General features: G+C 38.6%; 1 protein-coding gene and 1 non-coding gene across 3 annotated transcripts in view; one reads left to right on the top strand and one right to left on the bottom strand.

The window, feature by feature from the left end:
* Positions 1-4,894: 4,894 nt before the first annotated feature.
* Positions 4,895-24,008, bottom strand: part of Ubxn7 (UBX domain protein 7) — a 61,002-nt gene continuing 41,888 nt past the window's right edge. For both annotated transcript variants that reach the window (XM_048454022.3, XM_048454021.3), the window contains 6 exons: positions 21,595-21,741; positions 19,299-19,389; positions 18,531-18,658; positions 11,540-11,933; positions 11,369-11,448; positions 4,895-8,136 (listed from right to left, as the gene is read on the bottom strand). In XM_048454022.3, the coding sequence (XP_048309979.1) occupies positions 7,975-8,136; positions 11,369-11,448; positions 11,540-11,933; positions 18,531-18,658; positions 19,299-19,389; positions 21,595-21,741 (1,002 nt within the window). In that variant the 3' untranslated portion in view covers positions 4,895-7,974. The remainder of the gene's footprint in view (positions 8,137-11,368; positions 11,449-11,539; positions 11,934-18,530; positions 18,659-19,298; positions 19,390-21,594; positions 21,742-24,008) is intronic.
* On the top strand, positions 8,249-8,384 carry LOC125413255 (small nucleolar RNA SNORA3/SNORA45 family). Its single transcript, XR_007235913.1, has one exon. It is a non-coding gene; the product is annotated as a small nucleolar RNA SNORA3/SNORA45 family (small nucleolar RNA).

The following is a 24,008-nucleotide window of genomic DNA, read 5'->3' on the forward strand; positions in this document are numbered from 1 at the left end:
TGAACTATATATTAAATTTAGAACCTGTATAAGAATTCAAATCTCGGTAAGACCACCAATGTCCAGGTCAAACTGAGCGCACAAACAGCCCAGGAAACATCTAAACACTGTGTTCAGAACTGCTAGAAAAACACTTGTAAAGTAAATACCCCAAATTGACTTCAATTACGGAAGTGAGGTTTGGAAAAAGACACAACAGACATGTTTAAAAACACAAATAGCGAAGACGTGCCAGAACTGGGCATCCCAGATGATTCTAAATGCATTGTTCAAACTGAACTCTTACAAAACATGCAAAGATCACAAATACTCTGAAAGTTTCCACAAAGCAACACTTACTAGAAAAAGGACTTTCTTAACAGTTAAGAAAGGGAAAAAAAAAGTCTAGATCCTTAGAATTTGTTAATAACCAACAGAAAAATTGCTTGGAAAAAAAAAGAATTCCCAGGAGTGGAAAACTTATGTCCAATATTCATGTCAACACTTAGAGCACCCCAAGGTCTACACATGTCAGTATCAAACAGCACTCAACTCTCCACATCTGAGGCTGGAGGTTATCTCACAGCTGTCCTATCTGCTTGCCAGGTGCTATAAATAGCCTTTATGAACTGGAGGGGTAGACCTACAAAATAAGGTACAAGTCTGCCAACGCAGATACACAGCTCCCATCATAGGCTTATCATGAAAGAAAAGTGGAGGTCACAGGCTACTTTCTCTAATTAGCTGGTCAAGCTGGGGCCTCTCTGGAGGCAGCAGAACAACAACACAGTTAAAAGTATATGATTAGCTTCATAAGCCTATTTGCATTTCAAATCACATCATTTAGTATTTGACATTTTATTGGTAAGAAAACAGCAGCTATGAGAAAAGCAAACCATAAACTCATTTTGTTGAAAGCATGGTATACAACTGAATATAAATATTCTGTCATTAGCTTGAAATTCATCCTGGGGACACACACTGTAACATCAGCAATCTTGACACAAGAAAGAATCCAGCACAAGAGTGAATGGTTCCCTATCAGTTAAGATTCCCAAACGAGCCTATGAATAAAATTAAAAATAAAGGATTCTGAGAAAGGGAAAATTTCAGGCCAGAACTTATCTTACTTAAACAGTTCCCAATTTTTAATAATAAATAACTGACTCTTGCTATCCTAGATTAAAAACTGTTCTTGGGAATGCTGGGGAATCCAACCCTGGATTCTGAATACACACCAGCATTACCTATTGACCCAGTTTAGCTGGGCTCGTCTTCCCACTGGAAAACCTAAGTGACCTTATAAGGCATATAAAACCTTAGAGCAATCTAACTGCTAGTAGTAGTACCATTACACAATAAAGGTCTGCTTTATAACTGCCAAAGAATTAAGTGCAATGATGTAACTTCTCGTACTTATAATGTGATTGTTCTTAGGCAAAATACTAATACTGGTTCTCCAAAAAAATTTTTATTTTTATTTACTTTGTGTGTATGACTGTTTTGCCTAAATGTATATTTGTGTACCACATACATACCTAGTGGCCTCAGAGGTTAGACAAGGGCATCGGATTCCCTGGGACTGGAGTTATGGATGGTTGTGCTTACCATGTGGGTATAGGGAAATAAACCAGGTCCTTTGCAAGGATAGCATGTACTCTTAAGTGCTGAGTCATATCTCTGGTTCCGTAATTTCTGGCTTCTTATAAAATCAAACATAAACTCACTATATAGATCAGGAATTCCACATCTCACTATTTTTCTCAAGAGCAGTAAGACCTGTGTTCATACAGACACTTGTTTGTGGTATTATAGTAGTTTTAATTATAATTCTTGAAAGACTGTATTTAGTTGGAGCTAGAAGAGCATTGTGATGTACAAATGCATGCCACAGTAAAGTACAGGTATATTCAATAAAGGATGAGGCAAGGAGAATTTTATTTTTGAGTCAAAATCTTGGAACATAACTCCACACTGACATGGAACTACTAAATCTTCCTGCCTCAGTTTCCTGTGTATGCCTAGTGACCTCTGATTCAGAAGAGTTGGATACCCTAGAATTAGACTTACAGACAGTTGTGGGCTGCTATGTGGTTTCTGGGACTCAAACCCAGGACTTCTGTAAGAACAAGTTCTCATCTCTCCAGCCCACAAGCAAATTTCTGTGAACTTCTTCACTATGTTTAATCAAGTAATTAGTGCATATGGAGAACTCAAGCTTATTTTGGGGTTATATGGTATAAGAGCCATATTAAAAACACAGTCAAAATTAATAAGGTTAAGCCAGGTATATGGCTTGTACTTTTAAGCCCAGAAGAGCTCAAGGCCAACCTAGGCTAGTGAGTTCCAGGCCAGCCTAGGCTACTGAGTGTGCTTTAAACTAAGTACTGGTTTAGCAGTTGTATCTTTAAAAAACAAAATGTTTATGAGAATGGTGAGGTTTAGGTAGGGCAACCAAAAATCTATAAATAAACAAACTGCCTTGGGGGGCTTATTATAGAGTCAGCCATCCTCTTACTTGGAATGTGAATTCTCCTTAGGAAGAAAGAAGCTGTAAAAAGCATATTTGCCTCAATATATTCCCTTCTATATTAATTTATAAAAAATGAGAAGCCGGGTGGTGGTGGTGCATGCCTTTAATCCCAGCACTCAGGAGGCAGAGGCAGGTGGATCTCTGTGAGTATGAGGCCAGCCTGACCTAGAGAATGAGTTCTAGGAAAGACTTCAAAGCTAGAGAGAGAGGGAGAAGGAGAGGGAGAGGGAGAGAAAGAGAGAAATACTATATATTAAAGCTTAGAAATACAACTAAAAGATAGGCATGGTGGCTAACTGTAATCCAAGGAGGACCCAGAGGTTCAAGGTCATGTTCAACTATACAGTTACTTAAGAAGCCAGCCTGATCCAGACAGCCAGGACTACCTACAGAAACTGTGTCCTGGGTAGAGGGGAGGCTAGCTTGAACTACATAAATGTTTGAAAACAAAACAAATTAAGACAAAAAAGAGAATGGAGAAGAAAGATTAAAAGGTTGTTTCACTTCAGGGTTTCATCATATCCAATAACCTAGGCACCCAAGCTCTTTAATGGAGAAACTAACCAAAGCTATAATAATCTCTGCTCTTAAAAATAAATGAACCGAATACCTCTTAATTCTAAGCTGTCTCATTACCAGGACTAACACAAAGGTGAGTCTAAAATACAAATAATCATCATTGAAATACTAAATCTCTGTATTACAGGAGAAATCAATATATTAGAATGGTACTCTTTGGTTATTTTGAGTTCTAAAGAACATTCCCGCCCCATTCTAAAATCTGAACTAGGGATTCTAGGTTTCACAGTAAACAACTGAAATATCAAGTAAGGCAAACCAATAATGTTGAATATTCGTTCACCGCCCAATGGCCTTTAGGAGAGGTGGTCACTCAAGTGGTAGAGACTGAAAGTAGCAGCTTAAGCTTCTGGAAAAGTGTGAGCCCCTGAGAGGCTCATTCTTCCTATCCTTATTACTTTTCAAGTTTTAGTTTTACACAAGGCATTACTCATAAATTTGTACTCCGTAATTTACTATTAAGTAAGTAAACAAATGATCTCTAAATGGTGTGACACTACAAAGATCCACTCTATAGGACAAGAACTATTTTTAAACATCAGCTTAATGGAAATCTTAAAAGGTCACATCTGCCCAAACCAAGTGTGAATTTCACAAATTACACAACTGCTGAGCCAGTACCTAGCTTAAAGCACACAAATTCAGCTCCAGTGCTGGGGACATCTGCTTCACATTCATGTTTCAGTCATTTTTAACACTCAGTAGGCTTACAGCATTAAGTTTTTAAAAAATAACTGGCTGTTTAAAGATCACTAGATCTGTATACTGTACTCTGCTTTGTGATTTCATCATCACAGTGAGGTCTATAAGAGACTGGGTAAAAGATACTTGGACACAGAAAAAAAATCAAAGAAACTGATTAACAAGTACACTTTTAACACTTTAATTAGTCTGAGAATAAAATAAAGGGAGAGACCAAATGCATAATACTTTGGGGATATTTTTATCTGTAAGGGCTATGATTCCAGACACACTTCTTCCATGAGGTTAATTCTACTAGTAGTTAACCCTATCCTTCTCCACTCATGTCAAAACTTAAAAACATCTAAAGTCCTCTGACTTCAAAAGGTAGAACTAATCTAGTCCAATTCTGTTTTACTTTTTTCTCGCTTCTCTGTTTTTCAAACAAGAAATTCTAGAGTCAGAGAAGGAAAGTAACTTGCCAATATAACGAGAAGCAAAGTTGTTACCCAAGTGTACTAAGCCCACCAGGATCAAACACCATGTACTGTACCCAAGGAGAGAAATCCTGCCTTCATTTTTCAGGAGCCCTCCGGTATTTTTCTCTAGTGTTCAAGTGAGATGCCTGCTAATTAAAGAATTTCTAGTACTTGAGTTTAAAATTCTTTATTATTTGGACAAAGGTCTTTACTTACGGATAAACTTAATGCTTCAAATCTACTATTTTAAAGAGGCAGAATCAAGAACGAGTCACAGCACCTGGCTTGCTACTGTCCATTTTCTTCTCTGGGAGAACACCCCTAATTAAACCTACACTATCCTTCCCTCCTGAGTTCCTATTATCACAGTTCAACCCTGAAAGGGATAACACTCACCTTCCTGCTGTTATCCATGTATACAGATGATTCCTTAATTGGATGAAACAATTCAAAGAGATCTTAGCTTTCAAAATATTTCCGATGTTTGACTACAGACTCAATAGAGTGTTAATACAGTAGAATTGTATGCAGAACAAAGCAAAAAGATAAAAAAAAAACAAAGGAAAAACAAAGGTTGTTCAATAACCTATCATGAACAATCTATCAGAAAAGATAATTGTATCTTCTTTTTTTTTTAAAAAAAAAATCTTTCTATGTTTTCCATCTATTCTTGGCAAATAATGTTGCAGTTATTTTTCTTACTGAATTATTTTTAAAAAACAACGGATACCTGTCTGTTAAAAATGGCATAATTAAGATTTTATAAGGATAGTACAAATCCCACAATCTCGACCCCAACTATCCCTTCCCGCTTTAAGGAAACAAAACCCTTCAGCTGACAAAGCCTCATATAAAAGATGACCGTAGAGTAAAGGGACTCCAACTGACGTAGATAATATACCACACAAGGGGAAGGAACAGACTTTGGGCTCTAATTCTAATTTGGCCCTTAGCAGTAACGACACACTGCACAAGCTGCATGAATTCGTTTTCTTCCTCATTTATAAATGAGAAGAGTATACCATGTAGGGACCGCATGACGACGGAAGGAGGAAACACGCGTCACACAGCACACGCTAGCTACTCACAGCCAGTCCTGCTCTGCCCTCAGCAGGAACCGTGCTCAAGTTGAGACAGCTTTTCTCTCACGAGTTCATTCCCTTTCTTTATATGTCACTCTCCAGTTTATCTTGTCCCTTTCCTCCTTTAAAAACTTCTGAGCTGTTTCTACTCCTATAGGGAACCACTATGCTTAACTCACACAGCTTTCACATAACTGTCCAGTAAAAGCTCTCCCTTGAAAGAAAAATAACATGCAGAAGAACAAAGACAAACTTCTTACATAGATTAAATACGTGAGCAAGGCAATATTCCCATTTATTTTTCTCATGTATATCCATAACTCTTCCTTCCATGGGCCAATCCTGGTCAAAAGGAGTAAAATCTCCCACAGCTCATCATCCTAAGCTTGATAAACGTGCAATGCCCTGTTAACACACATAGACACTCAGTCATCTTAATTTCTCATAAATGGATTTGCCAATGCTAAGTATATTTTTAAAAAAAAGAAAGAAAGAACTGCATACACCCTCTCACTCTGAACATCCTGCCTCAGGTTCTCAAGACAGGTTACTCTATAGAGAACAAAGCAGAGCCCTTGAAGGGACAACTCTTGACTGGTTTGGGCTTTAGCTGGGCCTGTGCTGCGAGTGGAGATGGTGCCAGCACAGCAAAGCTGAGAATGCTCTCACTTTTACCCTGTGGCTCCTGAAGGCTTTAGGCTGCTTACCTTGACTGTTAGTTTTACACATTTGAGAGTATACAGTTCCATTCCTCAGACAGTTTTTATTCAAGTTCAAAGCTACAACTGAGGAATTAACATGCTTGCTCAATATATCCAAACTGTTGGTTAAGCCTCAAGCGCTATAAAAACACCAAAGTGGTATTATTCAGTCACCAATCTAAAGAGAGAACTTTGACTCAAAGTATAAATGAAATTGTAATTATATAAATATATTTATAAATATTTATACAATTATATACTTATACATAAGCACTTACACAGACTTAGAAAAAAATGTAAGAACATTAATTCAAAAGGACTCACTGAAAAATAACAGAATTTCCCATGATTTCCTTGAGGAGATACATAACCATTCGTTAGGAGGTCCCTCAAACTCTAATCATTAACAACCATATTCTACATCGCACACCAGTAACATACCACATCTCTTTAGCTTATCTTTTTAATCCCTAGTTACCAAGAGAGCAACCTGCACGTGCACAGGAACCCAAAGGTTCCTCAAGTACAAGAATCAATCGAAATCTCCGATTGACAAGACAGGTCATTCTATAGAAATGGTTTTATAAGCAGTTTCAAGTTTTATTTCCCACCAACCACTATAGTTCTGCTGAAGCACTCTATCTAAAAGCTCAAGGAAAGAACTGAGCACAGAGTAAAGCTGATGATAATATAGTGCTGTACAAAACAGGTGGCCTCTTCTAAATAATACTGAAAAAAGCTTTCACCAAATACAACTTGAATGTCGACTTGTTGGCAGAAAAAGACTCACATCTGACGGTTACTGGTAATGTCCTTCTTACTAACTGTAGTCTTATGAACTGAGTTTTAAGGTCTTCCTATCAGAGACTTTCAGTTTTAAAATTTTATAGAATAAAACAGCATGAGGAATTAAAGTCATTTAGTTACCAGAGCATTTTAGAGTATTTCCAGTTGGGGATAAAAAACAAAATCACTATTTCTAATCAAAAAAACATCACTAGCAACTCTCAGCTGCAGGTTCCCCCGCCCTGCCCACCCCCCAACCCCAGGACATACCTAAGTACGCCTTAAGCACATAGGACAATCAATAACCATAGTGTTTACAATTATAGGCATTGTACTACATGATTATTGAACACCTGCCTTCCTACAGAACACTACAGACTCGGACAATGAAAACAAAGGAACTAATTGGCTGTGCAGGCAAAACAGCAAGCACCTTCCTAGCCCAGACACAAGACGCTCACTAAAGGTTCATCCTAGGACTGGACGGAGGAATACAACTAATAGAGCAATAATAAAGAAAACTGTCCCAGGCTAGGACACTGAAAGCCACCCTGTGCTACACAATACACTAAGCATTCATTCTGCCAACAACACACATCATGGAAATAACTCTTGTAACTGGAAGATGGGAACCCTGGGGGAACTTTAACTATGATGAGCAATAGTATAGGGGATCTTCTCCACATAAACAAAAGCCTGGATACTTCATTAGGAGATCTTCTTATATGAAAAACAAAATGTATGTTAAGACAATTTCTTTTACCTACCAAAAATGGGGGTTGTTTTTTAATTCTGATTCTAGCCATTCTTTGTCATAAGAGTCTATGGTTAACACCACTAGATACCAAAAAGGTGCCACAAAAGAGACCACTTATTAAAACACACATTTCCTGCTGCCAGCACTGGGAGAGACCTTATCCTTATCTTTACACTTCCATTTGGTCACATGTGATAAGAAAGAGAGAAAAAGAAGAAAATCACAGAGGAAGAGGGGAGAGAGAGAAGCAGGTGAGAGAAAGAAATAAAGGAAAGGCAGGTGACTTGCTTGTCCAGCTTCGGCTCTATAGTCCTATGAGCCAAATGCATACTTAGTGACATGGTACCTCACAGGAAAAGGGAAGAAGGGGTAAGCTGAGAGAGGTCAGGTCATGGTGTTAATTTCTTTCCTGTACAAAGACAGTCTCTTGAGGACAGAGGCCTGCCTCTTGTAAGGTAATGTCATAGTCCAGATGAGAGAGCTTCCTCCGAGGGAAATTGGTAAGAAGTTCAAAACGTTCATTTGGATATCCTTTAGATTGGACGTGCTTCACCAAAGCCTATGAAAAATAAGAGTAAGACAAAACTGTTAGCTGGAAATAATACCATGCTGACTAATTTATAAGAATATTCTATTTTTATCACATTAGATAAAAGTAAGTTATTCAGATAATCAAAGCTTATTTATAGAAGGTCAACAATTCTTTGTCCTGGTGTGCTAGAGTTTTCGAAGAGAATCTGCTGGTCTTAATTCATGGGTAGGGAGGGGTCTTGGGTGTCCCTGTTAGCGATGAGATCAGAAACATGTCTTACCTGAGGCCACACATGGCAAGGCATGCTTTAATCCCAGCATTATAAAAACGTATTGGTGAATTTTTCAGCAGAAGAGCTGAAGATAAAGGGTGTTGGAGGGTTGGAGGTGCCTGTGTTCTGGTGACTTGAAGCCACCCAGGGAGGCTAATTAAATACTAACATTTTCCAAGTTGAGGGAAAAAAGTTCAACAAAACTCTTTGGATAAGTAAGATAAATCCAGGGGCTGGAGAGATAGCTCAGTGGCTAAGAGCACTGACTGCTCTTGCAGAGGACCCAGGTTCAATTCCCAGCACCCACATGGCAACTTACAACAGTCTGAAGATCCAGTTGCAGGGGATCTGACACCTTTACACCAATGCACATAAAATAAAGTTAAATAAACCATAAAAAATATTAAAAAAGAGATAAATCCATATCCAGTAACTTATGAATATAACTATGTGATATAAAAAGAGTCACTGCTAACTCCTCAATAAATAAACCCAGTCAATATTTATAAAATATAGCACTGTTTTTCTTCCTCCATCAGGGAATATGTCCTTTCAATCATGACCACACAACTGTCTGTTACAATGTCAACACTTCCTTCTCTACAAATGCTTTCTCATCAGATAAACATGCTCAGTCTTTTCCAGTTATCTTTTCCCTTTACATATGGTCTAGTTTTCTACGCAGTTTTGCAACTAAAATTCTCAAAAGGGTGGGTTACACAGCAGTGACACATGTCCCTAGGAAACACACACCATAACCCCTGGTAGATATGTAACTGACACAGATAGTACAAACCTCTGTATATTGACAAAAACTAATAATAAAACACTATACATATAAATTTTTATACGTACATACATACACACATTTTATATATGCTAGCATTACCTCTTTTAACCTTTGGGACCATCAGTAACTAACAGTCACTGCACAGTTGCAAAAATACATACACACATTTAAAGTATGTATTATGTATGTATGTATGTATGTATGTATGTATGTATGTATATCCCCAAGTAAGTAAGTAAGTAAGTAAGTAAGTAAGTCTGAATATCACCAAGACAGGGTTTCTCTGTGTGTCCCTGACCATCCTGGAAGTCACTCTGTAGACCAGGCTGGCCTCAAACTAAAAGATTCACCTGTCTCTGCCTCCTGAGTGTTGGGTTTATTAAAGGCGTGCACCGCCATACCCATCAAAAATGTTTTGTTTTGTTTTAAATATAAGTTCTAAAAGTTTTTTGAAGTTACCTGACCAGAAACCCTGTGATAACTATAATATTCATTATTACTAAGATGATTATTGCCTCTCAAGCATACACCACCAGACTACCCTGGATAAAAGGAATGGTTCATATCACAGGTGATAGAGTGGGATGGTAGGTTTCATTGTGCTATTCAGAATAAAATGTAATTTAAAACTTATGCATTGATTCTGGAATTTTTCATTTAACATGTCTATACCACAGTTTGCTGAGAGAACTAGGAGGCTCCCCTCTCGCCTCTGTCCCAGTTAGACAGTAGTAGCATTCTGGCATGGGCCGGCAACTACAATTTGTCAGTCTTCAACTTTATGGTTAATTCCAAAGTCCCCAAAGGCACATGTTCTGAGCCTTTAGGATGTGGGGCCTGGCTGGCCGAGTAGGTCACCCACAAGCAGGCCTCGAAGGTCCTATCCACCCCTCTGGGTCTAGTCTAGTTCTCTACTTCCTGACCCACAGCCACATGAACAAGTCCCCGGCTCCCATCACTAGAGAGGGAGCCTCTGCCATGCTTTCACTGCCATGCATATCCTGCTCTGCTGGGATGAAATTTCTTGGAAACTATGACCCAGAAGAAATCCTTCCTCCCTTAAACTGTTTTTGTTTTTTAAGTTTTTTTGAGACATGGTTTCTCTGTATAGCTTTGGAGCCTGTCCTGGAACTAGCTCTTGTAGACCAGGCTGGCCTTGAACTCACAGAGATCCGCTGCCTCTGCCTCCAGAGTGCTGGGATTAAAGGCGTGTGCCAACACCACCTAGCCTGCCTTAAGTTGTTTCTGTCAGGTATTTTGTTGTAGCAATGAGGAAAGTGACTAACCCCAAGCATAGTGATAGGCTAGGAATGGGGACCACCCACAGGTTATGCTAGTAAGATCAAATTTCTTTTCTAGTACTTAGGTCTTTAGAAGCTCCTTGGCAGGTGCTGTCATATGCAAACCAAGGAGTAAATAAATCTTACAGGTATACAAAAAGGGGAATGGAATAAAATAGAGACTCACAAGAAAAAATTCTAACAGACCACAGAAGAGATTAGGAACCTTGGTTCCTAACTACTTTGTAGTAACAGATGCTACCAAGAAACCCAAGATCCCCACTACAGTCTTCAGATAAAACCACTACTTCTTTTCTAGAAGTCAGTGTTTACCTACACAAACACAGAACTGAAAAGCCTTGGTTGGCCTGTGACTTGCCTAAAAAATGAGAAGAAAATAAACTAATTAAAAATAAGACAGCAGCTCATATTTAAAATCGAAACACTTGGGAGGCTAAGCAGAAAGACTATTTTAAGTTCTAGGCTAGCCTGGGTTGTGAAGTGAGACCCCCACCTCAAATACCACCACATCCTTAATTCTAGCATTTGGGAAGCTAAGATAGGCAAATCTCTGAGCTCCAGGCCACTCAGGGCTATGTAGTGAGACCAACCCTGCAGCAAAACAAAAACAAAAAAACAAACAAAAAACAAGTACAAAAAAAAAAAAAAACTCACAACCCTGCCCCCCCCCCCAAAATCCGTAAGACTCTTGACAATGAAGTTTCGATTTAGATATCAGATACCCTACATCTTTGTCAGAGAGTCGAGCAATATCTACTTGACTTCAATTTTCTGTGGTCGCTAGGGTAAGGGTATAGAATAGTGGTAGGGTCTGCTTAGCATGCATTAGGTTATGGGTTTAATCCCTAGCAATCATTTTCTTTGCTTTAATCAAATGTTTCAGTGAGATACACTCACCAGCAGTTTAGCTTGCTCTGGAAGAGTGATCTGCTCCCTTTTTCCATCTGGGTACCGTAGCATTAGCTGTGCTTTTGGTCCTAAGGAAGAGTTATACACACATGGGTGTTTAATATGGGAGATTAACTAGAACAAGTTATTTAGTACATTCAAGTTCAGCAAGTAACCCACCATTTACATCTATCCCCTCCACTATTCCGTCTGACTTTTCAGGTGACATCTCCAAGAGCTCAGGATCCATGGTTGGCAATCCTTGATGGTTTGTGGCTGTGCCAGGCTCAGTTCTGGCTGGGGGCTCAATCAGTGGCCTTCTGTTCTCCTCTTTTCTATGCCCCAGATCTTTATGAGGAGACTTTCTAGACTTAGCAAGATTCTCTACTTCCTCTTCTTCATCAGAGCCACAAACCGATATGAATTCCTCACTGCCAGAAAAAAGTTCTGATTCAGATTCTTCATCTGAGCGGTTATCCTGCTTTGCCTGTGCTGAGTCGAAATGTGTCTCCTGCAGAGAGGCTCTGATGGCAGCTTCCAGCTGGCTGTCTTCACTGGCATCTATGAGGCTCTCCTATGAGGTGTAGTCAAAACACAGGTGGAAAGAATAACAGTTAAACCAAAAACCACTCAAACAGGATATAAAAAACATACAGTCAACACATCACTGTAATTTTCTGCCGAAGCAGAATCTGTCTCTTGTACAATATGAGGTCAAGGACTTTTATTAGAAAGTAAAACTAGAATGGCTACTTTAAAGGCAAAAATAAAAGACTATCATTAAACTGGAAATGATGGCACATACCTATAATGCCAGCATTCATGAAGCAGAGGTGGGAGATTGTTCAAAGTCTAAGACTAGCCTGTGCTACAAAGTGAGACACTGTTTGAAACACAGATAAGCAGCACAAATATCTCATAGTACCCAGTACACTAATATTTTAAGCCATCAAAATGAACAAAGCCAAGAAAATAGGTTATAATTTTTTGTTTAGAAAAATAACAATTTATTTATTTTAAAGATGTATTTATTATATATATAGTGTTCTTGTCTGCATGTATGCCTGCAGGTCAGATGAGAGCACTAGCTCTCGTGGCAAATGGTTGTGAGTCATCATATGGATGCTGGAAATTGAACTCAGGACCCCTGGAAGAGCAGTCAGTGCTCTTAACCGCTGAGCTATCTCTCCAGCCCCCGAACTCAAGTTTTAAATATAAAGCCAAACTACTATTCTTTAATATAATTAAAATAATTAAACATCAGAAAATGTCTCCTTTGCTTATCATTAAATGCAATGATTCTTAGCATTCAAAACAAGAAAATATCATTATCAAGATATGACATGGTGGTATGCCATATCAATCCTCCCAGGATTTAACACTTGGCGGGGCTGAGGTAGTAAGTTTGCAAGTTTGACTTTCAGCACGCAGCATACAGTGAGATCATCTCAAAAAAAAAAAAAAAAAAAAAAAAAAACCAAAAACAACTAAGGGAAACATTCGGGGTATAAATGGACAGATTAAATTCTTGAAAGCTTAGTAATAAAGATTTTCATTATGATAATGAGAAATGCATATTCCTTTTATTATTTATATAAACATATTTATTTATTTATACCTGTATGTATGTGTACGGCTATGCAGCTAGTGTGTACACATTTAAGTTCTGACTAGCTGGCAGGAATTGTTCTCTCCTTGCACCACAAGGGTTCTAGAGATTACTCAGGTCATCAAGGTTGGAAGAAGGTGTCTAACCCACTAAGCCATCTAACAGCCATAGAAATACAAATTTCTAATTTTCTCTTGTTAAAGTTTTGAATATCACAGATTGTTATCTTTTTTCTTGGAGGTTGGGGGTTCAAGACAGGGTTTCTCTGTGTAGCTCTGGCTGTCCTGGCACTCACTATGCAGACCAGGCTGTCCTCAAACTCAGAGTTCAGAGATTGGCCAGCCTCTGCCTCCCAAGAGCTAGGACTAAGGGCATGTGTCCACTGCCCACACAGATTTCATTTTTAAAAGTCACAAAATATGGACCACCTGAATGGAGCTAATTTATGCATGCATATCATGTACATGCCTGGTACCTACAGAGCCTAGAAGGCACTGAATCACTGGAACTGGGGCTACGGGTGGTGGTGAGCTGTCTGATGTGGGTGCAGGGATCTGAGCCAGGGTTTTCTAGAAGAGCAAGTCTCTTCTTCATGGAGCCGTCTCTCCAGCTCAGCATTATGATTTTTTTTTTTAAAAAAAAGAGTCTTCTATAGTCCAGATCGGCTCAAAACGCACTATGTGGCTCAGGATGATCTTGGAACTCTCGATCCTTTTCCTACTGCCATATAATATTTTTTTAAAAATTAAGCCAGGCATGATGGGGCACACCTTTAATCTCAGCACTTGGAGGCAAAGGCAAGTGAATCTATGTGATTTCAAGTACAGCCAGGTCTACAGAGTGAGTTCTTGGACAGGCAGAACTACATAATGAGAAACCTTTCCTAAAAAACAAATAAATGAATAAAAATAAAATCAAGTCTAATTTATCATCCATATAAAGCAAGTAGACTTATTTATGGGATAGCACTAGCTTAAGTGACTAAATTTGCAGTAACACTGTACAGCAGGGAGACAGCAGATAGCACCAGGTTCCTATCGTTCCTATCCAATACTCACTCTTCCCTGGGATTCCTTACTTACAGAACCCAAATTATGGTTATAAACAAAAATACCAGGGGCCAGAGAGTTAGTTCAGATTAAAAGAACCTGCTACTCATTTTAGAATTTTATTTTTATTATTTTAATATGTATGTGTATGTATGTGTTCACATGAGTGTAGGTGACCACACACATCAGACCTGGAGCTGATTATGAGCAACCTGATGTGGGTGGGTACCTGGACCTGAACTCAGTTCCTCTGGAAAAATAGTATATGCTCCCACTAATCCCACTACAATCAGCATCATTTTACAGTAATTACTCAGCCATCTTTTCAAGAGCAACTCATCAAGAGCCGGGGCTTTTGGTGAAGGTTTTAAACCAAAAGGCAAGGGTTTTCTGCATTATTGCTTTATGAATAAAGTGGTTGTTTCTTGCTGTAGATGTTCGCTATGGCTGACTCCCCTTCTGTTACAAATTTATGAATTAATTCCCACAGTTCAGAACTGTTTCCTACGCTTTGGGGGCTCACTGATCACATTCCCCTAGCTACAGGTGAAAAGTTTCACACTGCCAGGCCTTGGTTCCTCTCCTAGGTAAGCACAGGGATCTGCCTTCCTGCAATTATCTTTATCAACAGGCATTTTGCCAGTGTTTAGGGTCCAGGTAAGAGCATTCCATTTAAGATATTCACATATATCCAAGGACACAGAATTACTACTTGCCCAAAGCTGTTGATTCATAGTTTCTCAGATACATAGAATAAGCATGCCCTGGTTATACCCCACTTAAAAAATTCCTAACTCCTTACACCTTAACCTCAGCTTACTGATGATTTCAGTTCAGGAAACTTACTTCTTGTATTTTACTCTCAAGGACAGCAGAGAAAAACTTCCTTCCCATTGGCACCACCGACCCATAACACCTGTGATCAGATTCGCTGATAACAGTACACCCTGGAACTGATAATTTAGAGGCCAGGGTCTCCTCTTTGTTTCTACCACTTAGACCAGTAAGTGTAAGCGCCAGACCTAGACCCATGGAAATTACAGTGTCTGATGAATATGCTAATCAGAGCAGGAACCATTAGCTTCCTCCTGACTGTTTACATAGGTTACCTGGTTACACAATATCCTCTATGCATGCTGGGAGAAAAAAAATGGCATGCTGACTTAATAAATAATCTTTGTTCTATTCATAATTTTATTGAAAATAAACCTTTAACCACCTAAAAAGGTAGTGTAGCTTACTAGCTTTCCCCTCTAGAATTCCCTGATGATTTAATTCATTTCTTTACTTTTTCCATTAAGGAGTTCACCAGACGTACACTAAGCCACTCCCACCCTGAGCTGACAGCCACAGATGTGTGTGTGTGTGTGTGTGTGTGTGTGTGTGTGTGTGTGTAAACTCCTTTCTGATTTTTATGGAGCAAAAGAATTCCAGTGCTGAAACCTGCTAGGGCTGGGTCACTGCTGGTTATATTTGTTATGGTTTTCGTCTCTTTAAGAGACAAGCCACGCCTACTCCCAGCGACCCCCTGCCCTCCTCCTCCCATCTTAGATTCTGTCTGTCCCCTCTCAGCATGCGCTTGTCTCTCTGCTCCCCCCTTCTCTGTCTTTCTCCTCTTCTCTCTCTCTCTCTGCCCCCCCTTCTCCCTTTCCCCTCCATAACCCCCTGAATAAATATTCAACCTCACTCTACATGTTGTGTCTATCCATGTCTCTGTCTCCTGCCTGACACCCGCCATGTGTCTCCCTGCCAGGGATCAACCACCGCTCAGGAACTGGCAGCTGTCTCTGTCTGTGACTGGCTGCTCCCTGAGTCCGCTGCCTGCCTACTGCTGTCGGGAACCTCCCAGCATTTTTAAAAAATCATAAAAATATTACTGGGAACGTTTGTAACAAGTGGGTTAAGGAATAAGAAAGAAAGAAGAAAAATAAAGAAACATGGATAGAAAAAAATGTGTTATGAGTAGGTTTCTTAACCCTTGGATTCTAGCTCCTTTTGCTTATTGTGGTGTCTTTAATTGAATCCTGAGAGGGATTCGTAAGAGCTGGTCTCTTGAAGACCCCCTTATACTCTATCCCTCCAGCCCCACCTTCTACTCTTGCAGAGAATACTGGGTTAGTTCCTAAGACCCACATCATGGCTCTCGACCATTTGTAACTTCAGTTCCAGGGGATCCAACATTCTTGTGGACTTCAAGGGCAGTGCACACATGTAGGACACATACACGCAAAACACACATAAAATAAAAAACTAAAAAGTTTTTTTTTTTAACTAAAAAAGGTCTAATTAAGAAAGTCCATGTACTACTTGCCCTATAGTATTTATTTGCTTGTTTTGTCTATGACTTGTTTTGAGACAGGCCTCACTCTACAGCCTGAACTAGAATAGAAAGCAATATATAGTTCTGATTGTCCCCAAACTTGCACTTGTTCTCGATTCAGCCTCTTGGGTGCTGGGATCAGACATGTGATACCTTGTAAACTAAGAATAAAAGGAATACAGGCAGGAGATGGAGGCATAAGTATCAGGAATTCAAGGATTCCTGAATCTGAGCCCACTGGACAAGATCATAATCTGCTCCACAAAAAGGAGGAAACCTCAGTAACTTCTTAAAGTACATCTTAATAAACATATGGACTAGAGAGACAATCAGTGGTTAAAGAGCTTACTTCAAAAGTGGGAGGACTATTGCTCAGATCTCTAGAACCCTTATAAATGCTCGGTGGGTGTAGCAGTCTGGCTATAATACCAACATTCAGTAGGCAGAGAAAGGGGCTCTCATAGCAAACTGTCTAACCAGATTAGTTATATTTATGAATCTTGGGTTCAACTGACACCCTGCCTTAGTGAATAAGGAGGAACGCTTACATGCACTCCCATACACAAGAACATACACACACACATCACACAAATACAAATTTTAAAAGGAGTTATATAACCAGACAGAGGAACTTCTAGTGGTGAGACAAAGTCTCCAGGAGCCAGGAAAGGAGCACTAAGAGACTCCAACAGTCAGATTAGTGCTGCTGTTGCTATAGTAACAGAAACTTCTTTCTGCAGTGGACAATGGTAACTGCAAAAACTCAAAAGGGGTTAAAATGTAGAGAATATAATGTTGAATGTTCAGCCATAAATGGGACTACAGCATTCATTGCAGCCTCTCCATAGTTCAGCAAATGCCATGGAAGAGAAGGCAGAGAGAATGTAAGATGTGAAGGATGGGGTGGAGGGACATTTTCTGGGATAAGTGCAATGGCTGTGATCACCTGTATAAATCCTATACAGGATGGACCCATCAACACCCTGCCATGGAAAGAACTTACAAAGGCACAACCTCTCTCTAAAATAAACAGTTAATGGTTGCTGGGAATGGAAAGGACATTTTCTTCAGGAGTGTAGCCACTGGTAAGGTGTCAATGCTCCTGTAAATGATTTCTCACTAAGCTTCTATAAATAAGCTTGGGTCACAAAAATAAGTAAATGAACAAAAATATGAAACTCTACATACATATATACATATACAAACATACATGCATTCATACATATCCGTTAACAGCAAGATGCGTCATAAGAGCTATTCAAATTAATAAATTTGTTTATTGAGGTTGTACTCTAAGGTCAATACAAAAAAAAAAAAACAAGAAAATACTGCTGGGAGAAATTAAAGACACAAAAATAGGGAGATATTTTCCATACTACCAGACCTGAAGATTCAATTATTAGATGTCCATAGAACCAGTGTATTCCAATTAAAATTATAGCAAGTTTCCTTGTATTAAATAATACGCTGGTCCTAAATTCGTAAAGAAATGTGAAATGCCCAAAGTAAACAGAAAAATTTCATTTATTCAATTTAGGTACTTATTTTAGATATGGGCTATTTCTTTTATCACTATACACTATAGACTTCTAAAGATACATAATTTTATTCTCATTGCCATCAAAATCCAAACGGCAATAATAACCAAAGTAAGACTGCCTTATCTTTGAAGAGCTTTTACTTGAAACTAATCATAATGTCAATTAGCAAAGATGTCTGCATAATAACTATTACAGAGATTAAATGTAAAAATAAACTCTGGGAGGGCCAGAGAAACCCAGGACCTAAAGCTATCTCACCAGTAATAATGCCAAATAATATCCCAAGTGAAAACTTTACATCCACTGTTGCTTCAGTCTGGCTTGAGAAGTCCTCCCAGAGTCGCTTTAGGAAGATCCCTCTACCAGCAGCCTGGCCACCAGTTCTCCTGCTTTATACACTTAGATTGTTCCTTTCTTTTCTTTTTATTCTTTAATTATGTATATATGTAGGGGGTTGTATACTTTATTATGACTTCACTGAGTAGAAGAAATTCTTCAGCAGAAAACTATCAAAAAAGAAGTATCTAAGTAGTACAGTCAGAAACCCTAACTGTTCACTACTTATGTTATTAAAAGTACCATGTTAACATCAAATGCTTCACATAAGATGCTGACAGACAGGTATATTCAGTCGTCCATCACTTATACTTACTGATCGGGCACATTTTTTGGGGGGACTGCTAGAAAGTCCATCCAGTTGCCCATGTTCACCCAAAAACCCTGTTACTTGGTCCAAGAAAGAAGATACATCTAATTGGTGCCACTCTACTAGCTTCTGACCTAAAAATTGAAAAAAAAAATCAAGACATGTAAATATAAAATCAATAATTCTTTTAACCATACTCATTAAATAATTGCCATATGAATAGTGAACATTTGTGACAAATTCATATCCCCATCCCTTAGTTGCTGAAGTCACAGAGTATCATCATAACTTACCAAACATCAATTATAACTCATTGATAGAATCCATCATGACAGGAAAATTATCTTATTTGCTGGCACCACTTACAGCAATTTAGGAAGAAGAAGTTCAAACAAAGAAAAATTTAAATAAAATATAATTAATAATGAAACCAGCTCACCCTCTAGTGCTCTAGAGGAAAATAACCAAAACTTAAAATCTTAAGATTTTAATATAATAGAAAACCTAGGGAGACCCTTATAAAGAGATAATCCTATCAGTTTTCCTCAAAAAGAGCAGAACTGTACAAACACAAAATACTGTTTCCCCTCAAGTTGCCAGAAATAGACTCCCAAAATACACACATTCAAGGATATTTACATAATTATGGAATAAACAGAAAAACTTTCCTTAACTGTTACATTGCTAAAACCAGACCCAATCAAATATTAATCAACTATTTAGGTATGTGAAAAATAAATGATAGTTTAAAGGTTGTAATTGGATGTAACTTACCTGTCCGTGGGTCCAAGATGGAAACATAGGGGAAATCCCCTAGTTTATAAAACTGTATGTATCTCTGACCTTCCTCACTGTCATGATAAACCTGTTAAGTCAGTAGTATAAAAAGCAATGTTACCCACTAACAGCAATGGATTCCCCATATGAGTCTTTGAAAAACATGCTTGGTTTTCATTCCCATGTGAAAAGGGAAGTAAGATCAGGTATAGACTTACTCCCAGTCCCTTCTAAAAACTCATTATGAGCAACAAACCTATTCCTCCTCCTTCCTCACTTCAAAAGAGGTACTTTTTCTTTTCAAGTATCTGTCCACCTATGAGTTTTCTGTTTGTTTGGTTTGGTTTATTTTGGGGACAGCTCTGACTGTCCTGGAGTTCACCATGTAGACCAGGTTGTCCTTGAACTTACAGAGAAAAGCATTCGTCATTATGCCTGGCATAGAAAATGTACTTTAATAAATCACAATATAGGGGCTGGAGAAATGGCTCAGCAGTTAAGAGCACTGACTGCTCTTCCAGAGGACCCGGGTTCAATTCCCAGCACCCACATGGCAGCTCACAACTGTCTGAAAATCCAGTTCCAGAGGACCTGATACCTTCACACCAATGCACATAAAATAAAAAGATAAATAAATCATAAAAATTAAAAATAAATAAATCACAATATATTAAGATTATAAATTTGAAAACCCAACATTTTATTAGGCAGAAATGTTCAGTCAATATTTGAATGAAATAAAAGAAATTCTGTCATTAAAAACAATCACAGAGCTAGGTGATCATGGCACACACCTTTAACCTCAGCAGCACTCAGAAGGTGGAAGCAGGTGGATCTCTGTGAATTCAAAGCCAGCCTGGTCGATAGAGTGAGTTCCAGGACAGTCAGGGTGACACAGAGAAATCCTGTCTCGAAAAAACCAAAAACCAAACCAAAACAAACCAAAACAAAAACTCAAAAAAACACCAATCTCAGAGGCCAAGATGACTCAACAGGTAAAAGGGTTTCAGCACAAGTTTGACAACCTGAGTTTGATCCCCAGAACCCATAATGGAAGGAGACAACCAATTTCCAAAATTTATCCGCAGTCCTCCACACCACACAGCCATACAGTATACACACACAAACTTATAATAACAATAGTTAAAAAACCAGAAATCCCACTTTATCAGGCTGTAAAATACAAACAGGTAAATTAATAGCATCAGTAGTAATATATCTTAGAAAAGGAAAATATTATGTTTACTCTGTTATTTTCTGTAACTTTTAAAAACTAGAAATTGAAACTGGGCCTACCTAGGCTATAATCCTCAGCTACTCAGGTGACTGAGGTCAGAGGATCACAAGTTTAAGGCCTACTTGGAGTGGTTTCAAAAGCTAAAAAGAAGTGGACTCTAGTGGCGCACATCTTTAATCCCAGCACTCAGGAGGCAAAGGCAGCTTGATCTCTGAGTTCAAAGTAAGCCTGGTCTATAGAGTGAGTTCCAGGATAGCCAGGACTATAGAGAAACCACATCTTGAAAAAACAAACAACAAAAGAACTAAAAAGGAGGGTGGAGATTAGCTTAATGATGGAGCACTTGCCTAGCTTGCAAGAGGACCCAGGTTGAATCCCCAGCAGTAAGCCTCTTCTAAACAAACAAACAAACAAACGAAAAACTCCAACCAAACAAGAAGAGTAAAACAAAAGGGAAGTTAGAGGTAAGCTACCTAGTTTAACTTAACTAGATAATTTATGCAAAAAGATATTACATCTGAACACAGAGGAATATTAAGCTAAGAAAGCACAGTAAAAGAGTAACAAACTCAAGCTAAAACACAACTTTTTAAATGTTTCTCCAAAGTTCTAAAATATTTCCACATGGCCATTTGTCTTGTATGGATATGAAATAGTGGAAATTGACTAATTCCATGCACTAAGCATGAATTACATACCATATATTGAGAATTTAACACCCACAGAGCATGACATTAAAATGTTAATGTTATATATAAATATATATAATCCATTGATTTAAAGAATATTAATTTCACCTGTTTCCTTTGAACCTTTTCAGTTGGTATTTCTGGAAAAATGTAAACTGTGTGGGCTTTTACTGTTCTTCTACTGAACTGTACAGCTGTAGATTGATCGTCAAGATGCTACTAAGCATGAGCATCACATATTTAACCATTACAGGTAACTTATGTCATAAATGAATTCACTTTTCCCTGTTTGTAACACCATTCCTCCTCCACAACATCCTAGACTACAAAAAATATTACAAAATTTCTAATTAACTATCCTTCTCACCTGCCAGAAAATAAAATGTTCCCGGATAATATTCTTCACAGCTTCATTGCTCCACACATCACGGTTGAGGCACTGGCATGCAAAGTCTTGTACATTTTGAATGTTTATCATCAGCCACTTATTCTGCATCTGGCCACACTCTTTGGCCTGTAAAAGTAAAGTTAAACATTGATTAAAAAAAAAATAGTTTCTAGCCAAGCAGTGGTGGCGCTCACCTTTAATCCCAGCACTTGAGCGGCAGAGGCAGGAGGATCACTGAGTTTGAGGTCAGTCTGGTGTACAGAGACAGTTGCAAGACAGCCAGGGCAGAAAATTTAGAAGTGTCATTCCTGATAGAGTGACCATGCTCCAGTGGATGCTCCATGCACCCCTGGACCATTCTATGTAAGGGTAGCACAAATTGGTCTTGATGGTTTTAGACAAGGCAGGGACAGAGGCTACAAAGTTGAGAGGGAGTACCCAGGTGGGAAATGTGAAGCTGGGAGGAGTTAGGGGAATAGGGAATGAGTATGATTAAAATACACTGTAACAAATCCTATCAGGGTGTGGGTGGTTCACACCTTGTTGTAAACTGGGTAGCTGCACTGAGTAGACAGAGGCAGGTGAAGTTCTGGGTCAGAGCTCCAGGAAAGCAAGGGCTATACAGAGAGACCCTGTCTCAAACTCTGTTGCCAAAATAAGAAAGAAAAAATAAATTATCAAATAATTAATAAGTAAAATGATATCTAGAGGCTGGAGATACGGGCTAGAAGATAAAAGTACTTGACACTCTTGCAGAGGAATGGAGTTTGGTTCCCAGCACCTATCCCCAGTGGGTCACATCTCCAGAGGATCTGATGCCCTCTTCTGGTCTCTGGGGACAACTTCATGCACATGCATATATACGCAGACAAATAACAAATCTTTAAATGACAAATAGTTTTTTCATTTACCATTATTATTTTGCATATACATAATCCTGTGACAGCTATCAAGTTGAGTGAATTAGGAGAAATCAGAACTGGTGAAATTGCACTTTAGAGAACACAGACCTTTAGGACTGGGAAGAAAGGCCCACCCAGAAGTTGGCTGGCACCAGCCACTGAGTGAATGAAAATTGGAGGAAGTAAGTGTGTACATCCCTGTAAGTCCCTTTCTTTCTCAGTGTACACATTTGGCCATTGTCATCATCAGACTTCAGCTCTCCAGGGAGTTTCTAGGCCTTCAACACCAGATAGAAAGGCTGAAGCAACCTACTTCCTGGATTGAGCAGCTCAAGTACACAGACAGTCACTGTTGAACTATCTGCCAGTGGATATCATTAAGTCAACCTAGTAAATTCCTTATTTTAAATTTTTTTCTGTAATACTATGCACAATAGTCTTGATTTTGTTCCTTTAGAAAACTTCAGTAAGTATAAAGAGAAAGGGAGATACTGGCATGGAGCTAACTGTTGGAACCCCACATTCAACAGTCTTACCAGCCAGCAAATCCTCTCTGGAAATACCAAGTATCTTGAAAATGTGATAGTTTTGTTTTATTTACTTGTTTGTTTTTAAAGGTTTGTTTATTTTTATGTGTTTGAATGCATGTTTATGAGTTTATGTACATGCCTGCTATCTGTGGAGACCAGAAGAAGGTATTGGATCCCCTAGAACTGCAGTTGTAAGTCACCATGTGGGTGCTGGAAAATAAATCTGGATCCACTGCAGGAGCAGCTAATGCTCTTAACTGCTAAGTCATCTAAGTCATCTCTCCAGTTCCTACTGCTGTTTTCTCAATGACAGTCATTACCACTGTGGTGAGAAGGGAACATATTCCCTAGCTCTGCTTAAAAGTTAACAATCAAGTAAACCTGCCCCAGGAAGTTTTCCTTTAGGTTTAGAAAAGATAAAGCTAGGAAGAACTGGGGAAAGAATATATTTTGTAATTAGATCCGGACATATTTCTAATATATGTTAGTACTTCTAATATATATTCAGTATTTATCTGAAACTGCTGTGGGAGCACATTCCATTCCTTCAGCCAATAGCCTTTAAGATACCAGCCCACTTGGGCATGGTCTCTTATACTGTAAAAGCAGCTGTAAAGTATGTGCCCCACACTTTTGTTTCTGGCTGCTAGACTCTGTTTGTGTTCAGTCAGAGGACTGTTATCTAGGACAGTAATCTGTAAGTTTCTCCTTAAATAAATAACCCTTTTAGTATTCATAATTCTGAACTGGTGTGGGATTATTTTTCTGACTTCTGTCATCATGAAACCACAAATAACAAAAAATATACACAAATTTAATGTATTCTCCATTCTAACTAAGCACTGGCACATGGAGACCAAACTTTTACAATGTCGAATATGACAGGAAAAGTAGTTCAAAATTCTTTTGAAGAAGTCCCTTCTTCACAATTTCATGGATAATTTATTTTTACTATAAACCA

Source organism: Myodes glareolus, chromosome 2 (assembly GCF_982192425.1).
Source record: "Myodes glareolus chromosome 2, mMyoGla1.1, whole genome shotgun sequence".
Lineage (NCBI taxonomy): Eukaryota > Metazoa > Chordata > Mammalia > Rodentia > Cricetidae > Myodes > Myodes glareolus.